The 16,323-nt window shown below is 39.3% G+C and overlaps 1 protein-coding gene across 2 annotated transcripts in view; it reads right to left on the bottom strand.

Annotated features, from left to right (window-relative positions):
• Positions 1–16,323, bottom strand: part of ERC1 (ELKS/RAB6-interacting/CAST family member 1) — a gene marked incomplete at both ends in the record, with an annotated part of 441,980 nt that overhangs the window by 251,662 nt on the left and 173,995 nt on the right. For both annotated transcript variants that reach the window (XM_080705759.1, XM_080705760.1), the window contains one exon: positions 3,765–3,900. In XM_080705759.1, coding sequence (XP_080561885.1) covers positions 3,765–3,900 — 136 coding nt within the window. The remainder of the gene's footprint in view (positions 1–3,764; positions 3,901–16,323) is intronic.

The raw sequence follows: 16,323 nt of genomic DNA, 5'->3' as shown, positions 1-16,323 counted from the left end.
AGAGCCCGGCGGTATTCGGCAGATTTTTCGGCACAGGGAGAGTCTAAAGCTCCCATGGGCTGGGCTCAGCACACCCTGCAGGGACTCAGAGTGGAAATCAAAACCAAGAAGAAATACGCCAGCCTCACGGCCGAGGGCGTAGCAGCAGCACCATATTGTCACCGGCAGCGGCAGCAGCGAATTCACTGAGTCCACGACAGCTCCATCTGCGTACTCAACAACAGTGAGTCAAATTGCGGGCCCCAGAGGAGAAATCCCAGTACTGACCCCCAGGGACTTGACCCAGTGGGGGAATGGCGGTGGCAGAGATATCACACCATAGGAGAACGTGCAACCTGGCACCCCCAAATAGTCTAAAGCAGCCTCTATTGACTCCCTGGGTCTGAGACTCTGCGATACAACCCAGTAAAGGAGTAGTGAGGTCTGAGATACCACAGACTCGAGATCCAGAGCACCTTAAGTGAAGTCGTAGTGACCCAAGGGAAGAACCCAGAGAAGGCACAAATTCCCGAAATCATGGGAAAGAGGAATAACAATGGAGCAATGAATGCCCACAACCCCACAACATCAGAACCCAATAAAACAGAAATCAAGATTTCTAGAAGATCAAATCAGGAAAATAACTGTAGAAATAATAGAGGTGTTTCGAAAAGAATTCAGAGAGAGCCAAAAAGAGATAAAGGATGCAATTAATGAAGTAAAGGCCTCAATTCAAAGTACAAACAACCGATTAGACCACATGGAGAATAGAATCTCGCTCTTAGAAGATGAGCAATCCAAAAATGAACGCATAGTTTCTAATCTAGAAAAAAATATCCGACAGCAGGAATCTGACATTGAAGAAATATTGGCCCATTATAAGAGAGCTGACCTAAGAATAATTGGAATAGAGGAGGGAAAAGAAAGTGAAACCAAAGGGATCAACAATCTTTTCAAGGAAGTAATAGCAGAAAATTTTCCAAACATAGAGCAAGAGGTCGATACACAGGTCCAGGAAACTTATAGAACTCCCTTTAGACAGGATCGGAGAAGAGGATCCCCACGCCACATAATTGTCAAAATGACCAATGTGGAAGCCAAACAGAGAATCTTAAAGGCAACAAAAACAAAGGGCCAAGTGACATTCAGAGGCAAACCGATTAGAATCACTCCAGACTTCCCAAACCAAGTCATGAGAGCCAGAAGGGCTTGGAGTAACATATTCCAAACTCTGAAAGAAAACAACTTCCAGCCAAAAATTTCCTACCCAGCAAAACTTTCATCAAATTAGATGGAGAAATAAGAAGCTTCCATGACAAACAGAAACTGAAGGAATTTATGTCTTCAAAACCAGCACTAGAGAAAATACTCAAAGAGATCAACTACAAAGAAAAAAATAGGTAACACACACCAGAACCAGAGAAACAAGATTTTCCATCCAACAGACAACTAAGATTGGTTATCTGTGGAGATTCGTTATTTATGTTAGTCTTATACCTAACTCTAAATTGTATTGTTTGCTTTTATTGTTGATAATTTTTAGGATTTCTAGTTGGAATATTAATATACCTTCAGATATAGCATTTGGAAATATTTTATCCCATTCTATCAGTAACTTTTAACTCAGTTTACATTGTCTTTGGATATACAATATTTTATTTTTTAGGGAGTTTGTATACCCTTTTGTTGCCCGTGCCATTGAAATCATATCCAAGAAATCACTGCCAACTTCAATGTTATAAGGTTTTATGACCCAGATTTTCTCCTAAAAGTTTATAGTCTTAAGATTTATATTTAGGTCTTTTATCTATTTTGAGTTAATATTTGTATATGGGATTAGGTAAGGGTCCAATTTTATTCTTTTTCATGTAATTATTATTTTTCAACAATATTTAGTTAAAAAATTAGTATTTCTTCCACCAAATGTTCATGGAAACCTTGTCAAAAATAACTTGACAATATATGGAAGAATGTATCTCTAGGCTTTTATTTAGCTCCAATGGTTTATATATCTGCCTTTAGAACAGGACTACACTGTTTCAATTATTGTAGCTTTATATGGTTTGAAATCAGAAAATATATATCTTCTAGCTTTGTTCTTTTTCAAGATCATTCTGGGTATCTAGAGTCCATATTCCATATTAGGATAGATTTTTTCTGGAAAATAAATATATAAATATATGATAGTTTCACCTAAAAAAAAAAAAAAAGAAAAAATATTCTCTGGTAAGAAAGAAAGCAAAAAGAAATATTGAAATGTTATCTTTAAGTTATCAAAAGCTTGGTATCAGACAAATGAAACTGTTATGTAAGATTATCATTTTTAATTTTGGATAAATTGCTATAATACTAGATGTCAACCACTAACTCAAGCATGGGAAGGAGGGATGGGGAGGGAACGGGGTGGGGATCAGGTGGGGGCTGACTGGGCGATGTATGCATGTATGTCTACAAAAGTTTTTTGTATCCCACTATGATGTATGAATATAGTGCACCAATAAAATTTTTTTAAAAAGATTTAAAAAAGGAAAAACTAGAGTCTCCAAAGTCTAGAATGAACTTGTAAAATCTAAAAATATATTCTAGAAACTAACTCCTCCACATCTCTCAGTCAAGATTTTGTAACTGCAATTGTGGGATGCACACTGTATTATACCTAGTTAGAGGCTGTGAGGGAGGAAAACCATGCGGCAGTGACTTGGTATCATGGTAGTAGTTTCAGAAGGATTTCAGCAAGTTTTGTGATTCCCTTAGGCCTAAACCTTCATTCTAAGGATTCATGGCCAAGAGAAAGAGGGCAAGCTGCAGATCCAGAAGCTCTAGTTAAAACCACAGCCATACCACTTAGAAAGTTGTGTGTGTATTTACATAAATAATTAAATGTCTTACAGTCTATTTCCTTATCCCCACAATGTGTACAATACCAACTGCTCTGATGTATTACTGTGAAGGGGGAAAAATGAATGACAAGGGCCTAGTTTAAAGGCTGGGAACCTAAATGGCACGTACACATTAACTGCTACAATTGTTATTGGGCTTGGCTTAATCAACCTGTACATAATTAGATTTATATATTAATTATCACTGCTGAAATGAAAAAAATCTATATAACTGTAAAATACTCTGATTTTTTTCTTTTTTGTAATTTTTATTTTATTTATTTATATTTTGGGGACTTTTATTTGCATGGAAATTTTTTATTTTTTAAAATAAGATCTGGTTAGATCACTAAAAGTCTCACTTAGTTGCTGATGCTGTCTTCAAACATGCAATCCTCCTTCCTGTCTCAGCCTCCAAAGTACTAGGATTACAGGCATACACCAATATACCTGGCTGAATTAAAAAAAAAAGAGGAGGAAAAAAAGAAAATAGAAGGAGAAAGAAATAGAAGAAAAAGTAAAAGGAAGAATGGAAAAAGGAAGAAAGACACAAACCAAGATGAACCATAAACTTTAATGAATGGAACTGACAAACAGTTACACTGACAACGCTGAAGTCAATATAACCAACTCATTAAACTAATATTGAACTTACCAATTAAGTGTGATCGACTTGAAGCAAGAGGAACGTTCTCCTATGCTCAGGTGTCCTTACAAAGCTGTGGAATAAAACTTCCCTTTTCTATTTAAAGCCATTCCTTTATTGCTAAACAGTTGGTCTGAGAGGGAGGCAGCAAGCAGAGTTAGGAGGAGAAAAAAGCAGGAGGATAAAGATGAAGAGAAAACAGCATGCAATTAAGGACCAACTCTCTCCAAGCAGGCCTGTCAGGAGGGCGGGGCTCTGACCTGCAGCTGCTGGGAGCTGTCGTTGAGGTTGTCCTCCCTGCGCCGCGCCTCCTCTAGCATCTGGGCACTCTTCTTTTTCTCCACCTGTTCCTTGTGCTTCAAATTTGCTACCTTCTTATTTTGGTCTTTCACTTGCCTATTGATAGAGAAAGAAAAATCAAGCTTTTCATATATGTGCACAGAAAAGGGTTTAACTTAAACCAGTGACAACAAGGAAGAGCTGGAAACCAACAAACAATTCTTAGTGCAAAAAAGTTTTTCAAGAATTCCACGTTCTCTCCTATCAAGGATAGCACACTATAGATAGTGATATTTCAGTTTTCTTCTAAGGAACATGTATTTCAACACGTACTTCATGAAGGACAGTGAAATTATAAAGCAAAACAGGGGCATGAGAGAATTTGAAATGAAAAAAAATTTTAAAAACAAAAACCAAGTCAATCACTTCTGTTGGAAATATGGAATTATCTTTGATATCAATGCACTGAAATATGATTAAGACAGATTTTGAAATACAACTCAAATATTATCATTATTAAATATTTTAAACACTCAACAGGATACATATAAGGTAAATATATATGGAAACAATGATGTTAAGACCTAGAAAACGGGCTTAATAGAAAATTCTATCCAGTTCTGAAGCTCCTTCTGTTTCCCTCTCTTATTATTACTCTATCCTTCACTGAGGAATAATTTACATCTTATATTTTGTGTTTAAAATCTCCTTGTTTTATTATAGTGTGTTAAATATATATGGACCCGTACAGTTTGTATCATTTAAAATTATATAAAATTTACCAATAAAGTACTTTTTCCTTTCATTTTATGTTCCTTTTCTTTTTTCTTTTCTTTCTTTTTTTTCTTTTCTGGTACTGGGGATGAAACCCAGGGGCATTTGACCTCTGAGGTACACCCCCCTGCACTATTTTTTTATTCTTTATTTTGAAACAGGGTCTCACTAAGTTGCAGAGGGCCGCAATCCTCTGGTCTCAGCCTCCCAAATGCTGGGATTAGGAGCTTGCGCCACCACGCCCAGATTTTTTGTTTTCTTTTTGCAGTACTGGGGATAGAACCCAGGGGCATTCTACCTCCAAGTTATACCCTCAGCCCTATTTTTTATTTTTTGTGGTACTGGGAGTGGAACCCAAAGGCTTTTCTACCTCCAAGCTATACTCCCAGACCTATTTTATACTTTATTTGGAAACAGGGTCTCACTAAGTTGCTGAGAGCCTTACTAAGTAGCTGAGGCTGGCTTCGAACCTGTGCCATCTTCTTATCTCAGCCTCCCAAGTGCAGGGATTACGTGCACCACCACACCCGGCTATTTTGTTTTGTTTTGTTTTTTTGGTTTTGGTGGTACTGGGGTTCCTGGAAACCCTTCTACCTCCAAGCTACACTCCCAGACCTATTCTTTTATACTTTTGTATTTGGAAACAGGGTCTCTTAAGCCAGCATGGTTGGCTTCGAACCTGTGCAATCCTCCTGTCTCTGCCTCCCAAGTGCGGGGATTATAAGTGTGCACCACCACACCAGGCTATTTTTTATTTTTTGAAACAGGGTCTCACTGAGTTGCAGAGGATCTCACTAAGTATTAGCTGAGACTGTCCTAGAACCACAATCCTCCTGTATCAGCTTCCCCAAAACCGGAATTACAAGAATGCTGCGCCACCACGCCCGGCTCATTGTATGTTTCAAGACTCACAAATTAATGAGGGTAATGTAGTTGTTTTTGGAAACAGAGTCTTGTAAGACCTTGTTACAAACAGAGCCTCGCGAAATTCCTAAACCTACAATCCTCCAATACTCCTGTCTCAGCCTCCCATATACTGAGATTACAGACATGCGCCACCACATCTGGCTCCAGCACTATACCTTTAAAAAAAAAAGCTTCCATAAAAAGAAAATGCAAATCTTCCTACTGCTTTCTTCTTTTTCAAAAAGAGCTATTCTGGCTATTCTTGGCCCTTTACATTTCTCATAAAATGCAGAACTAGTCTGCCAAGCTTCACCAAACCCACCAACTAATGTATCAAAACCCACAGCAACTTTGAGATTTAGAATTCAATTGCATTGAAGCTCTGTACAATTTGGGAAGGACTCACATGTTTGTGTTCGTCAATATTTCATTTCATTAACATGGCATCTCTATTTAGTCTCCTTAAAAATCTTCTAACAAAGTTCATATATTCCTGTATATAAGGCTATCGTGTGTGTGTGTGTGTGTGTGTGTGTGTGTGCGCACGCGTGCACGCTACTGCTCACACTGTATCACTGAGCTATATCCTAAATCCAAAATTGGCATACATTTTATTTCCAGGCACATTATGTTTTGTTGTCATTTTAAATTACAGATACACCATTACACTCCTGGATATGCATCCTTATGCTTGTCCAAAGAAGGGTCTTTTTTCAGCAATGTAAACATTAACAAAATTAATAATATTTCTTCAGTGTCATATAATTTCCAGTCTGTATTCAGATTTCTCAACTCATCTCAGAAATCTTTTTTTCTCCTGTAGAGTCAGTGTGCCTGAACCAGGATCCAAAGAAAAACCCACACACTGTGCTTCTTATATACCTTGAGTTTATTAGTCTAGAAGAAAGTTCCTTTCTCCTCTCTACTCTCCTACTTTAATGCCACCAATTTTAAAATTTTTCTGATAAATTTTTATAAAGAGATTAATTCATTCTATAAAATTGAATCATATGCTTGCTTCTCCTTCCAGCTTTTTTATTTTTATTTTGATTGTTTCTGTACTGAGAACTAACTTAAAGCTACTCTGAATACATCAAGTTTTAACTTATTATAGAATACTGTAGCATATATGAAAGCACATACTTTTTGGAGTTTGCCTAAATCTTACGTTAAGATTCTTCAGTGAGTAATGACAAGCTCTGTGTATAAAGCTAGGCTTTAGTTTGGAGGTAGAAGCCCTTGGGTTTAATCTTCAGTACAAGGAAGGAAGGGAGGGAAAGAGGGCAGTGTAGGGTGAACCACCCATAGAGAGAAGAAAGCTCCTTGAAAATGCTATGGGCAATTACATTTTTGAGTATGAGAGCAAATGTACAGGCAACAAAACAAAAATACAAAATGGGATTGTATCAAACTAAAAAGTTTCAGTGCAGCATAGCAAATCATTTATAACAGAATTTTAAAATGGGCAAAGGATGCTGGGTATTTTGGTGCATATCTATATAGTCCCATTTACTAGGAAAGCTAAGGTGGTAAGATGATAAGGTAGAGGATGTCTGAATCCAGGAGCTGTAGACCAAACTGGGTAGGCATGTGCAAGGGTGGTATGAAAACTGGGCCGGGGGGGGGGGCGGCACGGGACACACACATGCGTGTGTGTTGCTAGGAATTGAACTCCGGGGCATTCTACCTCCCAACTATAACTCCAGGCATATTGTGCTTTATTAATTTGGAAACACGGTCTAGCTAAATTGCTGAAAGACTCACTAAATGCTAGAGCTGCTTCAAATCTGTGGTCCTCCTGTTTCAGCCTACCAAGTACTAGGATGACAGGCATGTGTCAATACACCCAGCTCTGGATAGACATTTATCAAAAGAAGACAGACAAATGGCTAGCATGTATAAGGGAAAAGTTCTCAACAGACTAAAGGATAACTGCATATGAAAATATGCTCATCACAGGAAATTCATTTCAAAACCACAATGAGATGGCACCTCTCCTCTTTTAGAATGGCAATCAAAAGTGAGGATGTGGAGAAAAAAGAATCCTGGTACACAACCACTGAGAATGTAAACTGCTACATCTATTATGGAAAAGAGTATGAAGGCTCTTTAGAAGCATATGATATGATCCAGCAAACCCACTTCTGGTACTATATACAAAATAACTAAAATATGGGTCTCAAAGAGACATCTCCACTCCCATGTTCTTTGCAGTTATTCATTATCATCAAGATTTAGAAACAACCTAGATGTCTACGGACACTTGGACATGGGTAATGAAAATATGGCATATACGTACAATGGAGTATTATTGGCCAAAAGAGAAAGAAATCCTACCATTTGTGATAATGTGAAGGAACCTAGAGAAAAGTATAAAATAATCAAGAAATAAAAAGAAAAATATTCTATAATTTCACTTACATGTCGAACACAAAAGAGTTGAACTCGAGAAGCAGAGAGCAGAACGGTGGTTGTCAGGGCTCAGAGGCAGGTATGTTCATCAAAGGGCACAGATATTTATTTAATTACAAAAGTTCTGGGGCTCTAACGTACAGCATTGGTAATTGGGAGGCTGAGACAGAAGATCACATGTTCATGGCCAGCCTCAGCTACTAAGTGAGGCCCCTCTGCAACTTAGTGAGACCCTGTTTCAAAACAAAGAATAAAAATAGGGCTGGGGGTGTAGTTCAAAGGTAGAATGGCCCTGGGTTCAATCCCCAGTAACACACACACGCACGCACACACACACACACACACACACACACACACACACACACAGAGTACAACAATGTACATTAATAATGCTGTCTTGTATACTTGAAATCTGCTAAGACAGGAGATTGTAAGTGCCACTGTACCCCTGCAATGTACACTCACAATTATAATGGTGCGAGGCAATGAATGTGTATTATGGCTAGATATAGAATATCCCCTAGAGAGTTTTGCATTCATGTTCAGCTTTGATATGATTAAATCAGGAGGGTTGTTATCTCATCAGTGGATACGTCTATTGTGGAAGGTTTACTTGGTAGTAGCCTGGGCAGGTGAGATGTGACTGGAGGAAATTGGTCCCTGTCTATATGGCCTTGGGGACTATATGCGGTTCTTCCTCTCCTTGCTTCCGGCCTCTATGATGTAATAGCAGAGCCCTTGCTCTCTCCCCCTTTCTGCCTTCTGCACCCATGCCCTGAGGTCTACAGACAAGGCCTCCCATGGATTGAGTGTCTGAAGTATCCAGAACTATTGTGAGGTCAGTTGTTTTGGATTGCAACAGTAAGAACGAAGACCAAAACAATGTGTAAGCTAAAGTTATCTTCGCTGTGGTAATCTATTACAATAGATATGTGTATTATATCATCACACTGGACCTCTTAAATATACACAATTTTTATTTCTCAATTACACCTCAATAAACAGGGAGAAATATTCAAGAGAAGATGGTAAATTAATGACACTGATAGTAAGATAAACTTTTTTCTTTGGTGGGAACACATACTATCCAAAGGTCTCTTCTAATATTTCTACTGTTTGCCATGTAGAATATTACAGAAGGTTTCAGTAGCTGAAAAAAGAATACACCCAGATACCACTAGAAGAAATTTTTAAAAGTAGCATTTAAACTTTATTCTCCTCAGTTCATTTTTTTATATACTAATATTTCTAATTTTAACAATTTTATATCAAACATACAACTAATTAAAAAAAACAGACTGGGATATTTGCATTACAAAAGACCAAGAAACAAAGAAAAGATCTGTTTTCATCAATCAAACTGTTCTTTCTCAAAATCAAATTTCTCATAATATTCGTTTATTATATGCAGAGATTTTGCCCTTCGTTTCAAGAGAGAAAAAAATTTTAATGGTGCATAAATTCCTTTCACCTTGCATCTGTGAATTATTCCAGATGGTGCTGGCAACCATTACTGCCTGTAGCAACAGCCTGGTTATTTGGGGCATTATGACACATGGAGTAAGGAACCCAATTAAAACCACTTGGATATTTTTTGGTTTGAAGGCCGATATTATAGGCTAAACTTTTGCTCCAATCAGAGCCATTTTATATCTGTCAGCACTTTTTATTGTAATTATATCTGAAAGTAAATCATTTTTTTATCCCAACTTTACTCTCAAGTCATAGATCTAGGTCATGGGTATTTTTAGTTGTTTCTCATAAAAGAGAATTTGAGAAATTCACTACTCCCACCCTACTTCACACTGACGGACCCCATTTGTGTGTGCTGTATGTATGTATGCATGTATGCATGTATGGATGGATGGATTTATTTGCAGTATTGGAAATAGAACCCAGGGGCATTCTATCTCCAAGTTACATTTCCAGCCTTATTTTTTATTCTTTATCTTGGAACAGGGTCTCACTGAGTTACAAAGGGCCTCACTAAGGAGCTGAGGTTGGCCATGAACTGAGATCCTCCTGTCTCAGCCTCCCAAATGCTGGGATTACAAGCTTGCACCACCATGCCCGGCTATGTGTGCTGTATTAAAAAAAAAAAACCTTTTTAAAAAAAATATTGGGCATATAATTCTAATGATGAACTCCATAGATTCCAAAAAATTATGACAAAATGCTAATATAACAAAGCATGATCCCAAATGTAAGTGTACATACATGTACAAAAAATTAAAAAAGGAAAAAAGATATTTTATCTTTAATGTTTTCTTTAGTTTCTAAATATTCTATAATGTACAACATACTTTAAAAATTTTTAAAGTTGTTTTTTAAAATGCAATATGGTTGCATCTCAAATAGGGTATTTGTCCATAGCAGACTCCACAGAAAGTAGTAAAGTATGACACATTTGTTGTCCCTTTACTATTCTGGTCTTGAATATTTTTCTACTCCTTTTTCTTTTCATATTTTTAATCTCTTTACCTTAGTTTTGCAGCTACTGCTGTTATAACTTTACAGACTAAAGAGTAGCCAAATATCAATATAAAACCATTTTATCTATGTAAGGTAAGCAAGAAAAGTATAGAAAATACAATTAAATCAATCTACTATCATCTCTTCCCTAGCTCACTCTGTCTTCGTGTGTGTGTGTGTGTGAGCGGGTGCGCATGTGAGCAAGTGCCTGTGTATGCATGGATATGTAATCATGGGTGTATATAGAGTTCTGAATTTACAAATTAACTAGAATAAGCCTGGTGTAGCAGTACATGCTGAGATAGGAGGATCACAGGTTCAATGCCAGTGTCAACAACTTAGCAAAACTCAGCAACCGTGCAAGAGCCTGTTTCAAAATAAAAAATAAAAAGGGCTGGGGGTGTAGCTCAGAGAGAGAATGCCATTGGATTCAATCTCTACTACCTACGGCCCTCACCAAACACACACACACACACACACACACACACACACGAATGAAAAGGCTGGGAATTTGGTTCAGAAGTAGAGCACTGGCCTGGCGTGTGAGTTCAATATCCAACACCATGCAAAAAAAAAAAAAAAAAAAAAAAAGTAGAAGTAGGAAAGGGGGAAAAAAAAGTATAAAAACTCTAAGCCAGGCACTGTGGCACATGCCTATAATCCTAGCACTTGGGAGGGTGAGGAAGGAGGATCACAGGTTCAATGAACAACTTAGCAAGACCCTGTTTCAAAATAAGAACACAAAGGGCTGGGAGTGTAGTAATGAGGTAAAATCTAACAGTTCAAACCCCAGTACCCTCCTCCCAAAAATTAATTAGATGGATTAAGACACAATGACTTTCTTACTTCACTGATATCCTGGGGAGGTTGAAACAGGTTTGTAGCTTCGGGATCAGCCTCATCAACTCAGTAAGACCTTCAGTAACCTAAAGAGACCTTGTTTCAAATCAAAAAATAAAAGGGCTGGATATGTAGCTCAGAGGTAGAATGTCCCTGGGTTCAATCCCCAGTGAAACACAGGAAGGTAGGAAAGTAGGAGGGAGGGAGGGAGGGGGCAATGCTAAGTAGGCAGACCACACTGAAGCAAGGATGTGAAGGAAGAGAGTAAGCCACAGCCTGTACATACTGAGGAAAGAATGCTACATGTGAAGGAAATAGCAAAGGCAAAGACCCTGAGGTCACCGTGGGACTGCTTATGAGGAGAGGCCGGACCCCAATGTACTTAAGTGCACTGAGAAGCACTGCTGGTCAAAGAGAAGAGAAGGCAGTAACGGGCCCCTTCTCCAGCAAAGGGAAGCAAACTGTTTTGCAAATGGCCTCCAGATAGTAAATACTTTATACTTAGTGAACCATCTATAATCTAACAACTTCTTGTTTTGTTTTGCAGTACTGGAAATGGAATCCAGGGGCACTACACCTCCAAGATACACCCCCAGTCCTATTATTTAGTCTTTTTATTTTGTTTTTTAAACAGGGTCTTACTGAGTTGAGAAGGGCCTCGCTAAGTAGCTGAGGCTGTCCGCAAAACACAATCCTCTGGTCTCAGCCTCCAGAATGCTGGGATTACAAGCATGTGCCACCATGACCAGCCTACTTCTTGGTTTTTCAAGCCTTTAAAAATATAAAAAACATTCTTAGCTTGCAGGCTATACAAAAATTGGTCCCAAGGAGGCTATAGACCTGCCAATCCTTGCTGAAGAGATCTGCAAGTCACTGCCTTAGACAGTGATTCCTTTTGAGAGGCTGAGACAGGAGGATCACAGGTTCCTGGCCAGCCTCAGTGAGGCCCTCTGCAACTTAGTGAGACCTTGTTTCAAAATAAAGAATAAAAATTAGGGCTGGGGTATAGCTTGGAGGTAGAATGACCCTGGGTTCCATCCCCCAGTATGGAAGGAAGGAAGGAAGGGAGGGAGGAAGGGAGGGAGGAAGGAATTGAGCTCATTAGGAAAAAAAAAAAAAAAAAACAGCTAGGTGTGGTGGCGCATGCTTGTAATCCGAGCATTCCAGAGGCTGAGACAAGAGGGATCTTACAGATTTGAAGCCAGCCTCAGCTATTTAGTGAGACTCTGTTTCCAAATAAAATATAAAATGGGTCTGGGAGTACAGCCCAGAGGTAAAAAGCCCCTGGATTCCATCCCCAGTACCACAAAAAAAAGAAGAAAAATAAAATAATATTACCCTTAGACACTCAAGTTTTTAATCAACTAAGTTAAAGCTTCATATTTGTCATTTATTTATTTATTTATTTATTTATTTATTTATTTATTTATTTATTGTGGTATTGGGGATGGAACCTAGGGGCATTCTACTTCCAGGCCATTCCCTCATCCCTGTTTTATTTTTTATTTGGAAACAGAGTCTCACTAAGTTGCTGAGAGTCTAAGTTACTGAGGCTGTCCCTGAACCTGTGATCATCATGTCTCAACCTTTCAAGTACTGGGGTAATAGGCATGTACCACCACACGGCTTGTCTATGATTTAAAAGCCATATGTATTTGCAAATTTTTCCAAGAAATCTCAATTGGCCCTCATTTATCCATTCAACAAATATTTACTGAATGCCTGTTAAACAGAGTACTCCATTCCATACTTACCAAACTTTTATTTGAAAGGAAGGAGAAAGACAACATAAACTATTAAGCAAGCATTTTATAGCACAGTGACATATGCTATGAAAAAAATAAAATAAAAAATGGCAACACAATGGAGACACTGGTTCAAGGTTTTAACTCTAAAAGTCTGAGAGGCTAATGCTGAGGATGATGGGAAATGAGCCATGTAAACATTTAGGAGAAGGGGTAGAAAGACTTACAAACACACACCCTTTGAGGACAGGAGAATCTTGTTTAAGGGGGGGGGCAAAATGGAGAAGAGAAGGGAAGTAGTAGTGCTGTCACAGAGGAGGCAAGAAGCCAGGTGCTCTAGAGTCTTCTAAGGTATGCTAAGGAGTCCAAGTTTAATTCTGACCACCAGAGAACTCAGTAAGGTTTTAAGCAGTAAGTGATATATTTAAGTCTTAAGAGCTCAGTCTAGATGCTATGGCAAAGGGACTGGCCAAGGAGCAAGCTGTTGTAGCCAGATGCTCACTGCACAGCAGTTTTAAACTGGGACAGAGGTTTTCCAAGGCAGGTATATTAGGAGAGAGAGAGAAGCGAGGCGTGTTTAGAAGGGAGTAACTGTAGTGCTAGAACATGACATCTGAGCGAGTAAGGAAGTATGAGGACTCAAGAGGGTAAAAACAACAGAAGTAGTAGGTAGCTGTGGCAAGGCCCTAACCAGGCAGCACGGCTGTAGCAGGTGAACTGAGAAGGCAGAGGTGTCAGCCAGAGCTGCACTTCAGTTTCACCACCACTGATCCAAGATGAGACTTCTGACTGCTAACCATCCACTCCACAAACTTCAGTGCAAAAGAAGGAAAAGAGGAAGGTTTCATCCTAGCCAGAGATGCCATTGCCTAGCAATGCCATTAGTCCCGAGGAAAGGAAAAGGAGAGGACCTACGCTCACATGCCATAGTGTAGTTTGTACATTTGTTTTTCTAAATCAGTCATTGTCTATTTTCCAAGTTGTATCAAGATAAGAATCCAGCTTTGCTGGTAGAGTCAAAATTAGTTTATTATGTCCGAAAAAAAGCAGACCAAAGATATGACACAATGCTAAGCCTGTATTGTGCCAAGATATATAAAGGTGTGGTAGAAAAAAAGAAAACTCTTACCTTAAAATACTAACTTTACTTTTTGAAACTATGACAAAATAAATATATTGTCAACATTTTTCCTCTTTCAAAAAGGTATAGGGAGAAGAAACCCGGTTCTATGTTGCATATTTCTGGATTTCTCTGATTTTTTCATAACTACAAGGAAAACATGAAGCTTTTTTTTTGGTGGTGGTACTGGGGTTCCTGGGAGCCCTTCTACCTCCGAGCTACACCCCCAGCCCTATTGGGGGGTAGGGGTACTGGGGTTCCTGGAAGCCCTTCTACCTCTGAGCTACACTCCCAGACCTATTTTTATATTTTTATTTGGAAACAGGGTCTCCTAAACCAGAGAGGCTGGCTTCGAACCTGTGCGATCCTCCTGTCTCCGCCTCCCAAGCGCGGGGATGACAAGTGTGCCCACCACGCCCGGCAACATGTAGCATTTTTATGGAGGAGATCACCCATTTGTTCAAAGCATTACTTTAATGTCTATTATATAAAACAAGACATACAAGTTGGGCATGGTGGCACAGGCCTGTAGGTCCAATACTTGAAAGGCTAACACAGAAGAGTCACAGGTTCCAGGCCAGCCTCAGGAACTTACCAAGACCTTGTTTCTAAATAAAAATAAATAAATAACAAGAGCTGGGTGCGTAGCTCAAAGCTATAATGTGCCTGGGTTCAATTCTTGATACCTAAAACTAAAGCTAACAAACAAACAAACAAACAAGACAGTCAACTTCACACTACTGAGTGAAATGTTTGTAGTAAGAGAATAAACATCTCAAAGCTCTTGCTCCACCTCTATTATCATCTGTGGGACGGGAGAGCACTGGGATTGAACCCGGGGCATTCCACCTTCAAGATACACCCCAGCCCTACTCTATTTTTATTTTGAAACAGGGTCTCACTAAGCTGCTGAGGCTGGTCACAAACCTGTGATCCTTCTGTCTCGGCCTCCCAAGCACTGGGATTACAAGTGTGTGTCGCCATGCCCGGCTTCTTTTTCTAATTTTCTCCCTAAATTTTATTATTCTTCTGCAACACTCTTAGTCATCTAATATTCTCACATTTTTATCTGTTTACATGCCTCAGGCACCACAGATCTAACCAGGGGCTCAAGCCTTCTTGATAAGAGTAGGCCACTTGAGGCTGCTGGCCCCCAAATCTAGAAAGAGTAGTGGATTAATATGAAAGGACGATATTGCCATCTCATCTCCCCTTCCTCTGATATTAGTTCGTTCAATTTTTTCCTGAAGGTTATGTCAAGGATGAATGCTGTGAATGCTATGGTTTACTCACACTGCACAATACTGTATGAAAAGGCACATGAGGAAATAGTATGTCATGGAGACACAGCAAAGGCATAGTGCTCAGTGCACAGGGCCTACAAAGGATTACAGGGGGTGGTTCCAAGACTACAATGGACACTATCGCAGTGGCACACTGTGCCCTCCAGAAACTTGGCTGAGAGGACAGCAAGTAACCGCTTCACATGACTTGGCAGAGGCGGATGACCGACCAGAGCAGCCGTGAACTGAGCCAGCTAGGACATGGAGGCGCAAGACATGGTGGCCCATCCTGGATATAATCCAGTTAGAACCTTCAGAGACTCAGGAAAAGCACAGTGCGCAAGGCTCAGTGCCTGCACAGGGTCATAGGGGTCACTACAAGACTCCACTGGACATCCTCTGCTGGTGCAGGTAGGGAGGCACAGCCCCAGGGCGGGAAGGTGCAGAGCACAAGGCCTGAGATCACAGAGCCCAGGGCAGAGAGCTCAGAGCCAGGGCCAGAGAGCATAGAGCACAAACACTTATAAAGTGGGTCCAAAGCTGACAATAGGTTATGGAGCAAATGACAGATATTGGAATATATTCCAGAATCTACCACAGTGAACAGACATACAGACGTAGTACAGGCCTGGGCCCTTTTTATGTAAATTAGCAGGGCTGCTGGGTTGTTTTATTGTTTTTTCTTCTCACACAGTCACTAGTTCTTTTTTTCTTTTTTCTTGTTCTTTATTTTCTTGTACATTTTTTTCTTTTGGTTGGTTTTTCTGTCTTTAACTTATAATTGTTAGTTTTTGTAACTTGTTTTGTTACTTTCTGCATGTTTGTTTGCTCCTTCCCCCATTCATCTTACAGACCTCCTTACTCTAGACTTTCTGCTCTCTTCTTTAAGGCTTTCCCCTTACTGTATCTCCTGCTTTATATCTGAACTACCTCATTTCTGCATACATCAATACTCTACTAACTGTAAGAATCCCACTACCTAACCTTC

This window comes from Muscardinus avellanarius (genome assembly GCF_963383645.1).
Source record: "Muscardinus avellanarius genome assembly, chromosome: 11".
NCBI lineage: Eukaryota > Metazoa > Chordata > Mammalia > Rodentia > Gliridae > Muscardinus > Muscardinus avellanarius.
Note: the sequence above shows the minus strand (reverse complement) of the source record. Positions and strands in the feature narration are given on the sequence as shown.